Source organism: Notechis scutatus, chromosome 2, assembly GCF_049901735.1.
Source record: "Notechis scutatus isolate UNSWTSFEM ecotype Mainland chromosome 2, rNotScu1.2, whole genome shotgun sequence".
Classification (NCBI taxonomy): Eukaryota; Metazoa; Chordata; class Lepidosauria; order Squamata; family Elapidae; genus Notechis; species Notechis scutatus.
Genome location: NC_142010.1, coordinates 61,986,084 through 62,006,688, shown reverse-complemented (window position 1 = coordinate 62,006,688; position 20,605 = coordinate 61,986,084). Strand labels below are relative to the sequence as shown.

General features: G+C 35.7%; 1 protein-coding gene across 1 annotated transcript in view; it reads right to left on the bottom strand.

Annotated features, from left to right (window-relative positions):
- Positions 1 to 1,282: 1,282 nt before the first annotated feature.
- LOC113420583 (inter-alpha-trypsin inhibitor heavy chain H3-like) overlaps positions 1,283 to 20,605 on the bottom strand; it is a 36,377-nt gene continuing 17,054 nt past the window's right edge. Inside the window, exons 14-22 of the mRNA XM_087954171.1 lie at positions 20,058 to 20,226; positions 16,263 to 16,274; positions 14,578 to 14,596; positions 12,226 to 12,288; positions 8,953 to 9,066; positions 8,157 to 8,361; positions 4,489 to 4,661; positions 2,420 to 2,531; positions 1,283 to 2,333 (exon numbers count right to left, since the gene is read on the bottom strand). Of these exons, the coding sequence (XP_087810297.1) occupies positions 2,204 to 2,333; positions 2,420 to 2,531; positions 4,489 to 4,661; positions 8,157 to 8,361; positions 8,953 to 9,066; positions 12,226 to 12,288; positions 14,578 to 14,596; positions 16,263 to 16,274; positions 20,058 to 20,226 (997 nt within the window). The 3' untranslated portion in view covers positions 1,283 to 2,203. The remainder of the gene's footprint in view (positions 2,334 to 2,419; positions 2,532 to 4,488; positions 4,662 to 8,156; positions 8,362 to 8,952; positions 9,067 to 12,225; positions 12,289 to 14,577; positions 14,597 to 16,262; positions 16,275 to 20,057; positions 20,227 to 20,605) is intronic.

The following is a 20,605-nucleotide window of genomic DNA, read 5'->3' as shown; positions in this document are numbered from 1 at the left end:
ATTGGTTTACAAAATAGTCTCTAAATAGAGATTCTAACCTAATAGAATAGCATGCATGTGTTGGAATGAAAGTAGGTTTGGGTATACTTAAATTTTTTAAAAAAACAACTGATTGGTGTTATATTTGCTGTTGGTACAGACTGCTGCATATGGCACAGGGTTAACTAAGGATGATAATTTAGTCTGCACCTTCTATAAGTGTTGTAGTTCGCCGGCAGCAGGTGTGGAAGGCTGAGGTCTCGGAGAGTGAGGACTCAGATGAGGGGCGTGTGTGTGATGCAGGGATGGGGCCAGGACCATCAGGGAGTGACCATCAGGGACCATCTATATCATAATCTTGATTCAGGACAGTGTCCTTTCGCTAGTCTTATGTTAGCACAGGTAGGCCTTGTTTGCCAATTGCCTCAGTGACAATTCAAAAATTACAATGGCACTGAAAAAGTAACTTTAAGCCCAGTCCTTGCATTTATGATTGTCACAGCATCCGAGGGTCACCTGATCACCATTCGTACACTTTACAAGCAGCTTCTGACAAGCAGTATCAATGGAGTAGCCAACAGTAAAACTGCAAGTCAGTCATGTGCTGTCTCATTTAATGACTCACAATTATTTGCTTAACAACTGTCATAGAAATGAGGTTTTAAGCCCCTCACAGTCACATGCTATCTTGCTTAATGACAGATTTTTCCAGTCCCGTTGTATTTAGGTAAGCAAGGACTAACTGTATAGTACAATGTTCTTTACTGGTTTTTTCTCTAAACCAGAGTCCCATTGAAACTACCAGTCCTTGTGTTAGGAACCCATCCACTCAGGATTTGTCTGCCATTACTTCTCTCTAAAATTCAATTTGTTCTTTACATTTTTCTAACCAGGTCCCTTTTTCACTTCCCTGGAATTAGATTCCTCCTTTACACACACACACACACACACACACACACACACACACACAAAAGCTTCCATTAAAAGGCATTTAAAGAATATTTTATTTAACCAGGGTGTTAAGATTAATAGGTTAGAGAGGGAATAATTTAACAGTTCTCTTTTATTTTAGTATATATGGATATCCAGATTTAGATTTAGATATGCTTGGATGGCATGTTTTAAATATGTTACATGTGTACAGTTATGTTTCATTTGTCTTTGCTGTTAATATTTGTTTTGGCTTGACTGTTAAATGAACTAATTTCATTAGATTGGTTTTTGTAATTATGTGTTTTTCTGATGATAATGATTAGCTAGTATGTGTAGAATAAATACAAACACATATATACTTACTTCAAAATAGAATAGAATAGAATAATTTATTGGCCAAGTGTGGTTGGACACACAAGGAATTTGTCTTGGTGCAAATACTCTCAGTATACATTCAAAAAAAGATACATTTATCAAGAATCATAAGGTATAAAACTTAATAATAGCCATAAGGTACAATAAGCAATCAAATCATACTAGGAAATCAATATAAATCATAAGGATACAAGCAACAAAGTTGCAGTCATAGTCACAAGTGGGAGTAGATGGGTGATAAGAAGTGATGAGAAGATTAACAGTAATAGGAGTACAGACTTTGTAAATAGTTGAACAGTGTTGAGGGATTTATTTGTTTAGTAGAGTGATGGCTTTCGGGGGGAAACTGTTCTTGTGTCTAGCTGTTCTGTGTGCAGTGCTCTATAGTGTCGTTTTGAGGGAAGGAGTTGAAACAGTTTATGTCCGGGATGTGAGGGGTCTGTAAATATTTTCACAGCCCTCTTTTTGACTCGTGCAGTATACAGGTCCTTGATTGAAGGCAGGTTGGTAGTAATCAAAATATTGATGCACGAGTTTTAATATCAGTTGAAAATTATATAAAGATTTTCCAAGATGTTACATAAATTTTTATAAGGTTTTTAACATAATGTAAATACTTCTTTCTAACAATGTTATATTTTGTTTCATTTAACTATAGAGTGGAAACTATCAGATCTAATATTAAAAAGAGACTTATGCTGTAATGAATGAAAGGAATGGAAAGGGCAATAGCTCATGAATTTTGTAGATTAACTGATGATTTGTGATTGTTTTTGGTTAAGCATATGGTATAGGAGTATTTCACTATAGAGAATAAATTATAATTTATTATGATTTTTCAGATTAGGCACAAATGCCATGGAATAATAACATTTTATTGTTTCAAAAGGCTATAACCCTAATTAGATCTGTTTGATTAAAACAGACTAGAGACTGTATAGTCAGTGTATGTGCCGTCAATCAGACCTTCTGCATTATTGTGAATAAACCAACAAGGAACATTTGTGCCATGCTTTGAATTTTCAGTGTAGTCTTTTTGCCATCCCCTGCAGAAAAATCAGAGAGTGAAATTTAAAAGGCAAACTCCATGCAGGTAAAATACCATTTCCACAATCCTTGAATTATTGTTTACCTGGTGACTGTCAGCTGGTGATTTTTAACAATCATGGTAGCATCTGGTTTCTCTGGAGTAGATCCAGGATGGACCTCAAGAATGGTAAAATTAATTGGGTGAAAAAACTGGCCTGAAGATGAAAGCAGGAAGATCAGTTACACTGTTTTCTAGAAAAGCATGTCAAATAGAAACTAAACAGAATATTTGTCTTTGCAGAGTTCTACTTAGCTAAGATCCTACTTCTCCCTATTATTAAATACAATTTGATTTTTTCAAGTACTGTTATTAAAGATTATAAATACTAAAATCAATACAAATTAAAATTAAGATATAAAAAATAGAAAGGAAGAGTAAAAGGTGAAAGGGAGAAAAAAGATTCAAAGAAAGAAAGAAAAGAAAGACTATAGTAAAGATAAGAAATATATATGTAAGGAAATGATTCCAACCTTCATCAAAGCAAGTATGAACAATTTTATTAATTTATCACTTCCTGTTAAATTACACAAATAAGCTCTTGCTGCCATATCCTATCTGTTATCTATAAACAAATTCATAAATCATTTTCATTTCAGCAAATGTCCATTTAGGATGATCAGAAATAGCAAACTATCTATTTTAGCTTTGAATAAGCTTCATATTCCTTTTTTTTTACTTCTAATAATCTTAAATTTTGTTCCATTCAAATAATGGCATAGAAATTGATTTCTTTTTATTTCTTCTTTGTCCCTTCTCATGAACTTCAAAGCTTTAACAAGTCTCTTTTGTAAGTCCAATATAGGAAAAATATCCAGGTCACTCCCTTGATTTATTATTTCTATGTCCCTTTTAATTAATAAAACATCAGGAGATTTTTTTGTATGTTCAGTAAATAATATTTCCACATCATTCTCGTAACCTGTCATTGTTAACTCAGTTTCTTACTTGTAGCACTTGTTCTCTTCCATTACGTTTTTTTAGACTGTCTATCCATATAGGTCAGATATTGCTATTGATTGACAGATAATATTAACTTTTGACACATTTTTTCAAAAATGTCCTTCACTATTTCCTGAATTCTGTATCTATTAGACATCATTCTTATCTATTAGACAAGTTTATGTGTTCTTCTCTTTAAGTGAAATCTTGGGTTCCCTGCAGTGGCCAGTTTTTTAAAACTTGCCTTATTACATTAAAAAAAAACATTTTCTTAGCAGGAAGGATTCTTTATAATTAACTTCAAATTCTTACTTCAAATTAACCTGGACCTTCAATTGGCTTGCAGCTTTCTAAAAGTTTTAATCAACTTTTTGCTGTTTATTTCAAAAAACAATTTTTAAGTTCCTACGTTTATAGTAAATACATCCTTGTTATTTCTTTTTGTTTTCTTTTTTCTTTTTGGCAGCTTTTACTTTTTTAAAAAAAAAAAACTCCCTTATTATGACCCCATAATGCCTTAATTTTGAGTAGAGTCAGACAAACTGGATGGAGCTGAGTTTACTGGCCAGATGCCCTTTCCTATGCCACGCGTCTAACTTTATTGCTGCCATTCATTTCAAATAAAAGCGATCGAAAACAATAGCATTGCCTTCTGATGCACACATTGCCATCTCATACTTTTCCTACTTTTCCCCCCTCATATTTTAATTTTTTTTGTACAAAAAATAATAGGACACTGTATCTCTCATTTTGCAATGCTGGTATGATATCATCGTTCAAAGGATGGTTGTAATATAAATCTATAAGATAGATATTCATCTTGCATTCTGGAAGCTTTTCTATGAAATAAGATCAACTCTTTGGATATCTACATACATGAAACTAGTGAAAAAAGATATTTAAATCCTCTTTTCCCAGTGTACAAAAGAAATAAATATATTTTTAAAAACCTTATGGAAGAATTACCCAAAAGGAAAGTTAATTATATTACATCAAGAAATCCAAGACTTATTCTTCTATATTAATAATAAAGCAGTTGCTTGCTACATTTCATCTTTGCAAGCACAATATTTTATGGAAGGAAGCTTCAATTATCAGAGCCTTTCAGATTTAAATAGAATGAACAGGTCCTTTTAACTTCTGCACATCAAAAATGTTGCACAAATTCCTACCTAATAAACCATGGGTATGTTCAGACAGTCTGTGACTATCCAGTGCATAGAGCCCTAGAAAATCTCCATGTTTTGGATTTCTCCGCCAAGTTTGATGTAAAATTATTACAAATGTTGCTCCTTCTCCCATAAATACTTCCAAACTCTTCTTTTGGATAATTTTCAAGGTCAGGCTAGTTTCAGTGAGAAAACATGATAGAAACAGGTCAATACAATGGTAGTATAAGCTAGCAACCCAAGCCATGTTTATCATTGAGACAAGCAGAGCTACTGCTATCAATTTCACCACACTACTGCAAAGAAACTCCAAGCTTTGCAAGGCTTTTCCAAAATCTTCCATATGGACAGAGGACAGAAAAAAAAATCCTGTGAAATGTAGAGATGTCCCACAGGACATCAGGTATTAATGTGATCTGTCTAAATTACAGATGTCCTATCTGTGGTGTATCTGTAATTTTTTTTTACCTTGCATTTATGCTGGTTTGACTGTAAACCATCTTAAGAAAAACCTGTACAGACTACAAGCTGCTACATCCGTCTCCCTCAACAATTCACCTGCAGATGTGCTTTTTCAAATTCTGCTTCTGGAAAGCAATTGCAAAGTCCTTTCCTTCCTGTGGCAGGCCTTCCAAGTCATTTAAATTTTAATAAGTCTGTGTCTGTATGCATGTATGCATCAATATGATAAAACGGACCATTTGAACTCTGTCTGCCACCCTGACATGTGATCTCTCAGGAAAATAAACTATGTTTGGAAGTAATCAATTTTTTTTTGGGGGGAATAGCACGGAACAAACTGCCTTCTCCCTGGGATCCACATGGCCTTGATCTTTTGGCCTGTCATAAGCCATGAACAACCTTGTTGTTTCCTGAGGCTTTGGGGTCAGAAAGGTTATATGAACCCCGTGGGCTGATTTGTTTGGTTCCAAGCCTTGGATTAGTGTTTTTAACGATTATCTCTGTAAGGAAGATGGGTGGTTAAAAATGTGATAATAAATAAATAATAAAATTAAAAACAAATCTTATTGATTATAATTTGTTTTGACTATGATTCTGTTTTGGCTTTAATCTTTTGCTCACCTCCTCAAAGTACTGTATTATGAATTCGGCAGCTATATAAATTGTTTAAATAAACAAATAAGCAAATAAGGTATATATAAACACACACACTCACTCACACACACACACACAGAGATGGTTTCATAGAAATGGGAAGGAAACTAAGATGGGTGGGCTATGGAGCTGAAAGGAGCTCTTGGTATCCTCTGAGTTTGGTTGTTTCCTTGTGGATGTTTCATTGCCCAACTAGGCAACATCATTGGTGCAAGGGAATGTGGGTTTGCTTCCAGTTTACATATAGTAAGTAGCTTACTGCAGTTAAAATGAGTTAGTATTGATGAGAAGAGGTGGGTAGGCAAATGAAGTAGAATTTAGGCAGTTTTAGTTCCTGAAGAAACACTGGTTCTGGGGTATATTAGAGGGCACTGAACAGGTTTCTGGGTGAAAGAGGATCACTGACAATGAAGGAGGATCAGAGTTTGAGAGATAATTCTATCGTATACAGATTTCCAGGGAGAAGTGGATCCAGATATCAGTGTTCTGTTAGCCACATGAGGTTACCAGCTATGTTTGATCTGAAATTCCCATCTAAAATTCAGATGGGTACTGAGTCCTAACTGCTTATTTGACTATAATTCAGGATATGCACTGAACTTTAGAAGCACTATTTTGAAGGTAGGGAAATAGTTAATTCCTGAATGGCCAGGTGTTTAGAGCCATATAGGGATTTCCTGCCTTTCCTGCAATCCTGCTGGAAAAATAAACAAGGTTTGAAGGTCTGTTGGTTTAATTTATTTTAACTGACTATCATCTACAGAGCTACCTAGTTTTTTAAAAAACCCAAACTTTAAAATTCTGAATAGATTTTGGAAGAAGGTTCTTGCATGTTGCATGTTTTGTCTGTTTGATATTTCAACACCCCCCTCCCCCGAAGAGTCATTATCTGTCTCCCTTATCACTCTCCATATGCAAATCTAAACTAAATGTGTAAGCTTAAAATATTAAACATAACACAGAGGCACAGCAACCAGTTTTAACATAAAAATGCTTTTTCTCTGCTTTTCCTGGGTAACCTCTACTGTAGTGACATTTACAACAGACTTTTCTTTGCAACTTAATGCTTACATGCAGCAAAATCTTAATGAATAGAGAAAGCAGTTTTTATCTCAACTTACTATTTTTTCCCCTTGAGCTATCTATTTTTCAGCCACACTGCTATTTTTAATGTGTCCATCAGTGCATTGTTTCATTATCTTCTCAGTCACTTCAGGGAGTAGAAAAAAATAATGAAAACGGTGGGAGGAAGTGGGAAAATGATACACTGGTGATTTATTTATTTAAAAAAAGTAATGGCAAAGTAGACAGCTCAGAGAAAGAAAGAAAAAATACGAATGCTGGTAGTCCTCAAATTACAACAGTTCATTTAGTGACTGTTTGAAGTTACAACAGCACTGCCAACAAAGGAGAACATTTGTAGCTCAGGGTTGAAATGAGGAGGAGGTTGCTGCTCTCTGAGGTGGGTTGTTTTCTTGCAGCTCTTTCATTACCCAAGCTAGATAACATCATTAATGCTAGTGTTCCTTTCCCTTTTCCTGTCCTGATCAGAAGCCAGCTTCCTCCTGAAACATCCAACAAGTAAAAAGAGTCTCCCTTGGTGTGAATGGTTCAGCCCGGCTGTGGAAAGTTAAGTACAACCTAAGCTTTTAGCAACTTGGCAGAAGTATGTGTTTCATCCTAAAACATCAAGCCAACAACCAACATCGGTTGTTGGAATCACAGTCGCTGGGGAGAGGGATCTACTAGTTCTGGCATGCTGATTTCAGATCAGTTTGGGCTCAGACAGAAAGGACCAGAAAGAGATGCCCTTTTCATATCACTGTATTTCTCAAAGACTCAAAGAACATCTAGCACTACGAGGAAAATTAACATCAGTTAGAAGGGATAATTCTGAATGAAAAACATAACCCTGATTCTATACATGTTTTGGAGTAGATTCTATTTAATTCAATGGGGTTTATTTCTAAGAAGATACTAATATATTGCAAATTAAGAATGCTGTATGTTTTAAAATTGTTTATGTGTACTTGTTGCTGTGCCCTTTTTTAATCAATCCTTACCATAGTGTTATTGACCCTTTTTAAGCTTTATTTCCTACACTAGTGAAATGTAGCAGAATTATCTGATGTTTGCCCCACTGTTTTCTCTCTCTCTCTCTCTCTTCCCCCACTCTCTTTCTCTCTGTCTCTCTTCTCTTCCTATCCCGCCCCCTCTCTCTCACACACAGAGGTTGTGGAGGGAGAGAAAGGAAGAGAGAGAGAGTTTGTCTTATGGAATAAGTATAATTATCAAGCATATTCAGATCCCAAGGCTCCTAGATTTCTGTTTAACCATGGTTAAAGTTCAGATTAGTTGTTATCTTTCAATATAACTCACTCTGTATTCTTGTTGTGTGGTTAAAACAGGAATCAGAGTATGATACTGCCCTTGCCTGCAAGAGCATATTAAACATCAATTTAATAATAAAATAAAACACTTTGACGGGTCACCACCCTTCTTTGAGTTTCTTGACTCTAGTCCACTTTACTTTTAAATGTGATTTAGGCTCTTACGTGGGATGTAGTAAGGTAACTTCATCCAACCATGTGAATGTCATCTGCTTTGTGCCGTTGTATAGAATGATTTTCTCAGGAGTTACTTCAAGCTTTAAATTCAGTTCTTCGTTGAGAATCCCAAGTCTACCGATATAACTATTTTGTGGCTGGACATCATTATTGCTCTGCTTATTTCCAATCAGCTGTCCATTGACTGTAATGCCTTAAAAAAAGGAAGAGGAGAGGCTCTTTCTAGGTTTCTTTCAATGGAAAGCAGTTTGATTTTATTCTATAAGTAAATACAATTAAAGGATGATCAAGCAGTTTTCAATAGCTATAGAACTATATTAGTGCAATGAAATGGTATATTTTATGTCCTGTAAAATCACTATAATAATAAATCTGGATTTTTCAGCTCTGTTCTTTCTCTGTTATAGATTCTTTCTATGGAAAGACATCTTCCACCTTGCCCCCTCATTAGAGATTTGGATGGCCCTAGTATTGCTGCTCTTTTGTAAAACTGTGAAAATGTGGCTCTTTCCTCCAGGCATCAGGCCATGGTGTTAGTTCAGTCTGTTTTGTAACTGTCTTGGATGCACTGTGTTTTCTAATGATTACATTTTGTGACAATCCTACCCCACACCCTTCCCCTTCTTTTTCTGTTTTAATCCTAGGCAAGTTGCCAAAATTACAATTTGTGAGTTTGGTGATCATATGAATTGATTAAATCAATAAATACACATATATATGAGCTAATTCTTAGGCAGAAGATGAAATAAGAAACCTGTGTCTTGGCAAGATCATTTCAACTTACCTGTACTAGGGTCCCTGATTAGGTTTAAAATTTCCCCTGGATCTGCATAAATGTTAAAGCAAAGATGATCATCTTGTTCTGGGATGTCTATGATGAAATGTGGATCTCCATCAACTGCAGAGAGAAATGGGCTGCTTGATTTTTGATCCTCATACAAAGCCTTCTATAAAATTATACCTTGTGATATATTTTCCCCTTTTATTGTTAATGTCATCAACATATTCAAAAAAGAGTCTGAACTCAGGTGTTTGGTTGGTGTTGTAGTCAGTCACAGTTTGTTTTAACCACTACTTGTTGCATAAGTCCCAGATGGCTAAGTACATCTCACTTTTATAAGCCACGAAGTACAGTATGCAATATCTATGTTGTTTTTAATCAAATTACATTCACATGAGACTCTAAAGCCGAACAGACTACATTATGAATTTGCATCACTGTTTCTTAAGATTTCACTTTGCACATTTGAGATTTAACTCCAAATAATATTTTATTGAAAATTTATGGCTAGATGATACCTTCTATGAATTTGGTTCACATACTATAATAATATTTTCAGTATGATAATACTTTCAATGTGCCACTCAATTTGTGTTGAAGGTAGGACAGTGGCACAGGTAGTTAGGATGCTGGATTGGAGGTTAGTAAGCCCACATTCAAGACACAAATGCTGCTGTGAGACGGGATGAGCTCCCATTCTTCACTCCAGCTCTCGCCAGGAACATGAAAAGAGCCTCCAATTGGACGTCCCCCAGAAAATGGTGATGTTACCAACTAACTTTTCAACCCAGAAATGCCTCAGTGCTTCTGACCTGAGTACGATGTGAATATGTGATGGAAATATTTTCATAGAAAGTTTGCCATGGAGTTTTAGATTTAGTTTCATCTACTAATCTTTTGTACAGATCCTAGATCCTCTTGTCCATATCCTGGATGTTTTTAACCAGTGTTTGCTATATTTGATGAACCATCTGATTAACATTTTGATAACATAGCTATAAACAGAGGTGGTTTGCAGCAGGTTCTGACCAGTTCTGGAGAACCGGTAGTGGAAATTTTGAATAGTTCGGAGAACTGGCAAATCCCACCTCTGACTGGAGATTTTACAGTATCCTTCCCCTGCCACGCCCACCAAGCCATGTCCACAGAACCGGTAGTAAAAAAAATTGAATCTCACCACTGGCTATAGAGATACTTCTTCATTAAGTCACTGTTCAAAATTACAATGGTACTGAAAAAGAAGACTTACATGCTACTGGTCTTTGAAGTTCCAGCCATCACAGCACTCCCACAGTGACTGTGACAACTGGTTCACACTTTCAAGGGTGCAGTATTCCATAATCATATGTTCGCCTTTTGTAACCTTCTCTGCTGGCTTCCCACAAGCAAAGTCAATGAGAAAACTGACAGAGAAGGCTGCAAGTCACTCTGGTAAATCTCTTGCACCCTCCTCTGCCTGGCAGCAGCCATCCCTGGACTGCTATACTTGCCTGTGCACTGTATCTTACCTGCCTGCTGGTCTATTTGCAAGTCACCTGGAACTCGCTTAAGGACCTGTCATCCTTGCTTAATGATGGCAGTGGGGATTGCTGGGGTTGCTAAGCAATGAGGTCACATGATGTTGCACTTTACTGTTGCATCACTTAGCGACAGAAATTCCAATCCCAGTTGCCATTGCTAACCGAGAACTGCCTGCAAATGGTTTGGCCAGGCAGGATTTTCAGCCATGCTAACTAAATTATTATTTGCCAGGTTTCATGGCATGGCAAGCCATGGTTAGAGAAAACTAGAAACAAAAAAGGATATAACCTATGAAAAAGGGGTCTGTACGCTACTCTTTTAGCATAGTCCTAAACCTCCAAATTAGATTGGACCAGGGGCGGGATTCAAATTTTTAAACAACTGGTTCTGTGGATGTGGTTTGGTGGGTATGGCTTGGTGCTCATGTGACTGGGTGGCATGTCTAGGTGGTCATGTGACTAGGTGGGTGTGGCTTGGTGGTCATATGATGGAGTTGGCATGACTGGGAGGGCGTGGCTATGTGGTCATGTGACTGGGTGGGAGTGGCTATGTGGCTATGTGGTCATGTGACTGGGTGGGTCAAAAGAGAGAAACTCACTTTAACAATGCTCTTGGAGCAGGGAGTTGAACTAGAGTTGAACTAGATGACCTCTGAGGTCCCTTTCAGCCCTGGATTGCTGTGCTGTTTCAAAGCAACCTTTGAAGCTGCATCAAGTGCCAGCAGGTTTGTGGTCCTTCCTTGCACTCCTTTTTCTCTTCCTCCCTCCCTCCCTCCCTCCATATCTCATTCACTTTCCCTTCCCTTCCCTTCGCTCTTTCTCCCTTCCCTCCCTCCCTCTTTCTTTCTCTTTCTTTCTCCCTTCCCTCCCTTTCTTTCTCCCCTCCTTTTCTCCCTCTTTCTTCCTTGCTTCCTTTACTTTCTTTCTCCTTCCCTCCCTCCCTCCCTCCCTTTTTCTTTCCTTTTCTTTCTCCCTTTTCTCCCTTTCTTTCTCCCTTCCTTCCCTCCCCCTTCCTTCCTTCCTTCCTTCCTTCCTTCCTCCCTCCCTCCCTCCCTCCCTCCCTCCCTCCTTCCTTCCTTCCTTCCTTCCTTCCTTCCTTCCTTCTTTCTTCCTTCCTTCCTTCCTTCCTTCCTTCCTTCCTTCCCTTTCTTTCTCCCTTCTTTCTTTCTTTCTTTCTTTCTTTCTTCTTTCTTTCTTTCTTTCTTTCTTTCTTTCTTTCTTTCTTTCTTTCTTTCTTTCTTTCTTTCTCCCCTTTCTTTCTTTCTCCCTTCCCTCCCTCCCTTTTTTTCTTTCTTTCTTTCTCCCATCCCTCCCTCCCTCCCTCTTTCTTTCTTTCTTTCTCTTTTGTTTCTTTTGCCACACCCCACCATGCCCTGTTTTTGCTCCCAAGAGGCTGCAGGGAGGCCTCCTAGGCCCAAAATGGGGCACAGGGGCATACTGCACCCCCTGTGCTCCATTTTGGGCCTAGGAGGGTTCCCTGCACTTACCTGGGAGCCAGAACCAAACTCCTGGCAGGGGTGGGGCAGGGCCAGCTGGTTTTCGGAACTACCAGTTGGCTAAACTGGATGTAAATTTAACATCTAGTTTGCCCGAACCAGCCCAAACCAGCTGAATCCCACTCCTGGATGGGACCCATGTATATTACTAATGTGTTTTATGGTAAAATAATCACAATATAAAGTGTCCACCAGCAGACTTTAGATATTACACTTTTCTCCTTTCCATTTACAAAAAAAGACATCAAAACAAAACTTACCACTTGTGTACCTGTGTCTAGGGCTTGATGAGGTAAATGATGGATAAGCATATACTGGTACTGCTGCACAAGAGGAAAAAAGGAAAATGGGTTATCACAACTGAAATTAGGATAGCTGTATTTGTTTTACCAACTTTAAGGCACACTGAATTTTTATCTTAGTTTTCATCTGATTTTAATAGCAGAGTTTCAGTGAATGTCAGCACTATATTATGCTTTCATCTCCAGATACAATCAAGGTATGAAAAAGACAAAAAAGAGTGGGGAATTAATCTACAAGATTCGATATTAGATAGAATTTTTTTAGGGCCAGAAGATAAACAAATAATGAATATCTACAGATATATCTATTTATTGGACTATAAAATGCATAAAGAACAGGTCAAAGAAACGATGATGACCTGGGCCAAGGATTTTGGACATAATATAAATTTGGATCAATGGCAACAAATTTGGGAGCGGAAAAAAAAAAACATTAGCTACATCAAACAAGGAAAACTTGTACAAGATGTTCTATAGGTGGCATCTCCCACCAGCAAGATTGCCCAAAATATATGGAAACCAATCACCAAATTGTTGGAAATGTTTGAGAGAAAGGAGCACATATTATCATGTATGGTCTGCAAAAAGACACAGGAGTTTTGGGTATAAAATTTGGCTGTGGCTAGAGGAAATGATGGGGCTAAAAATAAACTATAAACCTGAGATGTTTTTATTGGGAATTATGGCAGAGAAGTATAGTAAAGCTGACACCTACCTAATAATTCATGTAATACAGTGGCAAGAATAATACATGCCCAAAATTGGAAGGCTAGAGAAATCCCAAGGGAAGATGAGGTGATGGATAAGATATTACAATGCACTGAAATGGACAGGTTGACATTGGAACTGAAGGATAAACACGAGTCAGAATATTATATAATATGGAATAAATTTTACTACTGGAGGGAAATGAAAGGGAGTTAGTAAAATGTAATTGAAAGGTAATGGAAATGATTTAAAAAGTATAAAGATTAAATGTATATATGTATATAAATGTACAAAATTTTCAGTGTATTTAACATAATATGTAATGATAAAAATGTATGTCAAAGAAGTCCACCACGTTCAATGTTTTTAAAGATTATATCTAATAAAATTTGTTATATAAAAAATACTATATTATGCTTTCATGTGACTGTTTTTTATTTGTAAAATGTCTGATATTGTCAGATAAATAAAAGAAAGGGAAAAAACAATATGAATGAAATAAAATAACAGGTATCATTCCAATGAGATTCCAATCAACTAGTAAAGAAAAGTCATACAAGAAGAGTACAATAAATTTATACTGATATACTTCAAGAATTTCTGTCAAGAATTTTTAATTAACTCAAATTCAAAAAGTATAATGGGTAGTTTTGGGCTTTCCTATTGGTTCAATTCTGTACTGTCCATATATCTAAGTATTCATGAAAGACTTCAATTCAGCTTTGAAATGAAAATTAATTGATCATCTCCAAGAGAATATTCTTCAGGCAGTCATGAACATGGACAGTCCATATACCAACATTTCCCTCAAAAAACTGACATTGCTTTTCAGTGAGTTGCTTTTATTAAGGCAGTTTATTTCAACCACTTGAAGGATTATCCTGAAATATGTCAATGCAGATTTAGTCATGTTCTTTTATGAGATTTCCCCAATGGGAAGGAACCCGCTTCAGAGGTAGCTACACTGACCACAATAACAACTTAGATTTATGACTGTATAGAAGCCAGATCCTGAGTAAAAGGACATTCCATAGATAGTCATGGCACTAAATAGCTTTAAAATGCTTATTGTCAAAAGACAGATTGATGGAGATTAAGTCTCTTGGAGACTATAAGTTATTCTATCTATCTATCTATCTATCTATCTATCTATCTATCTATCTATCTATCTATCTATCTATCTATCATCTATCTATCTATCTATCTATCTATCTATCTATCTATCTATGTACAACATTTTTAATATGGCATTTCTCACTAGAGTTTTCAGAGTGGTGTATAACTATTCTTTTACTGCAAAATGATAAAATCCAACTGAAAAAAGCAATAAATTGTTCAGTTTCACAGGCAGATTTATTATTATGCAAACTGAAACAAAGAAAATAATGTATCTCTGTGGGGTTTTCTCCAAGGTCCCTTCCAACTCTATTCTATTCTATTCTATTCTGTTCTATTCTATTCTATTCTATTCTATTCTATTCTATTCTAATATTGCTGTCAGCAGTATTTTCAATCAGTTCAGAAGAAATGTCACAGAAACAATTTTATCCAATTCCTTTTTAATGAAATGAGATAGTTCAGAAATATAAAATTGTCACTTACATTGTTGAGTAGCTGCAAATGAAAGAAAAGCAAAGAATTACATTATGTGAATAAGGAAAAGTACCCCATATCTCTGCTTTTCTTAAATGCTATTTTATTATTAAGAATTTGTACAGATGAATTCCTGAAGGATTAAAATACCCAGAACATCTGCCACATCCAGCATTCAAATCAGTTCCTTCAATTACTTTTTCCAATGCATTCTAAATATATTATAGAGAAAGGGAGCATTTTTTAATTTTAATTTTACATATTTAATATACACAATTAACAAAATAATTTACATTACAATAGCAACCAAAAGAAATTAGGGGGGAAAAACCCAATCCCAAACAAACAAAGAGAAATACTTACATGTCACAAATTATCAAAAGTCACTGGTTTACTAATAAATACACTAATATAATCAATAAAAATATTATTGTAAAATTTTTACAAAATTGCTGCCATAATATAACATATTGCTATATGATATCCTTTAATAAGTAGCAAATACTCTTTCCAAAGTAGATAGATCATGCATTTCCAACAACCATTCATTAAAATCTGAAGTAAAATTACTTTTATAACATGTATCATTCCAATGAGATTCCAATCAACTAGTAAAGAAAAGTCATACAAGAAGAGTACAATAAATTTGTACTGATATATTTCAAGAATTTCTGTCAAGGATTTTTAATTAACTCAAATTCAAAAAGTATAATGGGTAGTTTTGGGCTTTCCTATTGGTTCAATTCTGTGCTGTCCATATATCTAAGTATTCATGAAAGACTTCAATTCAGCTTTGAAATGAAAATTAATGGATCATCTCCAAGAGAATATTCTTCAGGCAGTCATGAACATGGACAGTCCATATACCAACATTTCCCTCAAAAAACTGACATTGCTTTTCAGTGAGTTGCTTTTATTAAGGCAGTTTATTTCAACCACTTGAAGGATTATCCTGAAATATCTCAATGCAGATTTAGTCATGTTCTTTTATAAGATTTCCCCAATGGGAAGAAACCCGCTTCAGAGGTAGCTACACTGACCACAATAACAACTTAGATTTATGACTGTATAGAAGCCAGATCCTGAGTAAAAGGACATTCCATAGATAGTCATGGCACTAAATAGCTTTAAAATGCTTATTGTCAAAAGACAAATTGATGAAGATTAAGTCTCTTGGAGACTATAAGTGATTCTATCTATCTATCTATCTATCTATCTATCTATCTATCTATCTATCTATCTATCTATCTATCTATCTATCTATCTATCTATCTATCTATCTATCTATCTATCTATCTATCTACAACATTTCTTTATATGGCATTTCTCACTAGAGATTTCAGAGCGGTGTATAACTATTCTTTTACTGCAAAATGATAAAATCCAACTGAAAAAAGCAATAAATTGTTCAGTTTCACAGGCAGATTTATTATTATGCAAACTGAAACAAAGAAAATAATGTATCTCTGTGGGGTTTTCTCCAAGGTCCTTTCCAACTCTATTATTCCTATTCTATTCTATTCTATTCTATTCTATTCTATTCTATTCTATTCTATTCTATTCTATTCTATTCTATTCTAATATTGCTGTCAGCAGTATTTTCAATCAGTTCAGAAGAAATGTCACAGAAACAATTTTATCCAATTCCTTTTTAATGAAATGAGATAGTTCAGAAATATAAAATTGTCACTTACATTGTTGAGTAGCTGCAAATGAAAGAAAAGCAAAGAATTACATTAATGTGAATAAGGAAAAGTACCCCATAGCTCCGCTTTTCTTAAATGCTATTTTATTATTAAGAATGTGTACAGATGAATTCCTGAAGGATCAAAATACCCAGAACATCTGCCACATCCAGCATTCAAATCAGTTCCTTCAATTACTTTTTCCAATGCATTCTAAATATATTATAGAGAAAGGGAGCATTTTTTAATTTTAATTTTACATATTTAATATACACAATTAACAAAATAATTTACATTACAATAGCAACCAAAAGAAATTAGGGGGGAAAAACCCAATCCCAAACAAACAAAGAGAAATACTTACATGTCACAAATTATCAAAAGTCACTGGTTTACTAATAAATACACTAATATAATCAATAAAAATATTATTGTAAAATTTTACAAAATTGCTGCCATAATATAACATATTGCTATATGATATCCTTTAATAAGTAGAAAATACCCTTTCCAAAGTAGATAGAACATGCATTTCCAACAACCATTCATTAAAATCTGAAATAAAATTACTTTTCCAATTTCTCAGTATGATTCTTCTAGCCACCCCACATATTTTACAGAATTAGCAGCCTCAATGCATTGCATATAAAAGCCCATTCTTTGTTATACATGTTGTAATGTCCCATGGATATATGAAAGTGTGGAGCTTATAAAACATTGCCCCAATGTTACTTATGTCATTCTAATGAATGCAGCCAATTCCTGCAAACATCCATCATCCAGACCAAATATTTGTCCATTCACATGGCCAGTTTTGACATACAACAGATGAGCCTCAAGATCCATACCATTGGCAGCAATGAACCCCAAATACCACTTAGTTATTTTCCTTAATTGATTTTAAAAAAAATTTAAAGCTAAAAATTAAAATAAAAGTCAAACTTACCCTCAGCTGTTCCAACAATGCATAAGAAAGTTGAAAAACAAAAAAAGAACAAAATTATTAATCAAATACTGCTTTGATAAACAAAAAAAAACTCCGCAAGAACATTTATGATTTACAGTCCTATAAAGAATTATGACACCTTTATAGGACTGTGAAATAAACACGTGTCCCTCTGGAATCCTTGGTGCTTGGAGTGGGAAACAAAGGAAAATCAAGCAAATACCAACTCCGATAAACTATCAAAGCATAAACAACAGCCTAATCAAGGAACTACCAAGAACAAACAACACTCCCACCAACACTGACAGGGTAGCTACTGTGTATGAACAGAGAGCAAAACCCACTTTCTTCTAGCCCTGAAGATGTTACCTATGTTAATTTGGCAGACATTTCGTAAATGTCTGCTCCAAAAACAAAAGCAAATCCATGCTCTGAGAGCACCAAGGACTCCAAAATTCAACCCTGAGCTACAAATATTATTTTCTATTGGTACTTGTCTCTATGGAATTGATCAATTTCACAGATTTCTGAACCTTCTTGTGAAATTGCCTTTCACATATCCCAAGCACTGCATGCATCTCTTGTTCTTGATTGTGGTCAACAGAATGCTGGCTTGCGAAAGAACCATTATTATGGATTGGAGATCCTAACTTGCATTGAACAGCATAAACATGCTTGAGAGAACCCCAGACTTTAGTTGCATACTTGTCAAATTTACCATAACTGACCAACATTTTCCAGACCATTAGCAAGTAGTGCTGTATGTTGCATGGGTATGATTAAGCTAGTAATCTATATCTTGCCTACATTGCTAAAATGTATTATAGTATATTAAATCTTTAATTGCCCAAATCATGAAGGATGACAGTAGCCAAGATTTGTGGACCTGTAGATTCTTGCAATTTGGAATATAAGACAATGAAATGGCAAAGGGCGGGTAGGTGGAGAGGAGGATGAACTAGAAGAGAAAGTAGAAGATATAATGTTCAGAATAAATGTAGCCTGATCTTCTGGACAGATTATGAGTAATGCAGGGAAGCCAAGGTATGGATTAATGATCTGAAGTGGATAAGTTATGTAGCAAAAAATAATTGCAGATCAAGTCGTCAAACATATGAAGGAGGAATTAATGGGTTCAGAAGAAAGGGAAGCCTGGAAATGCCATGATGGAAAAAGATATTTTGTCAAAAAGGCAGAGGTAAGATGTAAAGAGAACAAAAGAGAATATGAAATGATATATGGACTTAGTGTTTTTATTTTTTAATTTTTTCTCCAGCATCTTTATTGTTTTTATAAATAACACAAGGTAGTAATACTTCCTCCTCCTCCTGTTTTCTTCACAACAACCCTGTGAGGTGGGTTGGGCTGAGAGAGAAGAGTGACTGGCCCAAAGTTAACCTGTTGGCTTTCATGCCTAAAGTGAAATTAGTAGAATCAGACTATAGAAAGCTATGGTAAATGGTATTGAGGTAAACTATTTGCTTTACTTTTCCTTACATCCTGACTTAATTTCCTTGCTTACTATTTCTTGTTTCTTTTCTGTGCTTTGCCTAATTATCCTATTTCAAAAGGGAGCCTTCTGGGCATGTAGGTTTGCAGATTTCCTTGGTCTAGGCTGCAAACTGCGTGCCACTTCTGACATGCATGCCATAGGTTGCCCACCACGGTTCTACACCATTTCTGACAGATGGCAGTCCACTCTCTTCTTGAAAGCCTCCAGTGATGAAGCTCCCACAAGTTCTGAAGGCAAGTTGTTCCATTGGTTGATTGTTCTCACTATCAGAAAATTTCTCCTTATTTTTAGGTTGAATCTCTCCTTGATCAGTTTCCCCCAACATTCCTTGTCCAGCTTTCAGGTGCTTTGGAAAACAGGTTGACATCCCCTCCTTTTTGTAACAGTCCCCCAAATATTGGAATACTGCTATCATGTCTCCCCTTGTATTTCCTTCTCTTCACTAGACTATGCCCAGTTCTTGTAACTGTTCTTCATATATGTTTTAGCCTCCAGTCCTCTAATCATCTTTGTTGCTCTTCTCTGCACTTAATATCTTTTTATAGTGTGTGACCAGAACTAGATGCAGTATTCTAGGTGTGGTTTACTAAGGCTTTATAGAGTGGTATTAGTACTTCACTTGATCTTGATTGAATCCCTCTGTTAATGCAATCTAGGATTGCATTGGCTTTTTGGGCTCCATTGCACACTGTTGGCTTATATTTAATTGGTTGTCCACTAACAGTCCTCTCACAATTACTGCTGTTAAGCCCGGTTTCACCCAATCTATATGTTTACTTTTGGTTTTTCTTTCCTAAGTGTAAGACTTTACTTTTCTCTACATTGAATTTCATTTTGTTAGATATGGCCCAATTTTCAAGTCTGCCAAGAGCCTTCTGGATCTTAAGCCTATCATCTAGTGTGTTAGCTATTCCTGCCATCTTAGTATCATCCCAAATTTGGTAAGTTCCCCCTTTATTCCCTCATCCAAGTCATTTATAAAGATATTGAAGAGTATTAGGCGTAAGATGGATCTTGTGGTACCCCACTGCTTACTTCCCTCCATATAGATATAGTACCATTAAGGACTACTCATTGAGTACAGTTTGTCAGCCAGTTACAAACCATACTCAGTCTAATCCAATCAATCCAATTCTTCAAAATCCAATCCTTCAAAAGATAATTCAGAATACATAGCAGCCCATAAAAGCAATGCTTTCTGGATCAATAAAACAATGCCATTCTTTTCCAGGCTTATGTGGCTGCTTCCCTGAAGTGCTTCAGACTATCTCCACATGTAAATGCAGCTATTTCATATGTGTAACAATATCACTTATGTTCTTTATTGATAACATTATAAAAGTTAGTAAGTATGGGTACCTTCTAGTGGCTTATCAGCAATTGCAGCTTTATCAATATTGTCTTCCGGCTTTGTGACCACCATGGATGTCAGAGGAGTCACAAACTTATATTTCAGAGACATCTCCAGGGCTTTGGCAGTAAGATTAGTCTTCTCATCACCCTTCGCTGAATTCCTAGGTGACAGAACAACACCTAATATATTACTTACCACTAGATGTTTTTACAGCCAGTGGCATAAAGGCCTTCTTCTTCTTTTTTGAAAAAGGATGCAATACATACACAAAAAACGACCAATATGTACAATAGTAACCAAAGCTCTATGTTCAAATGCAGTAATACTTTGACAACTAAATACTGGGGTCAAGTAAATGAAAACAACTGTTTCCATCATATCCTGAGCATGTCTTTTATGAACATTTTGTATAGTCTGAAATTGAAGCTGCAATGATTTCTTTATTAGAAGACACCTACCGCCTAATATCTTAGTTGTACAATACTTTCACAGCTTGATACACCGACATGAAGGTTGCAGTGTTATTTACATTTAAAAGG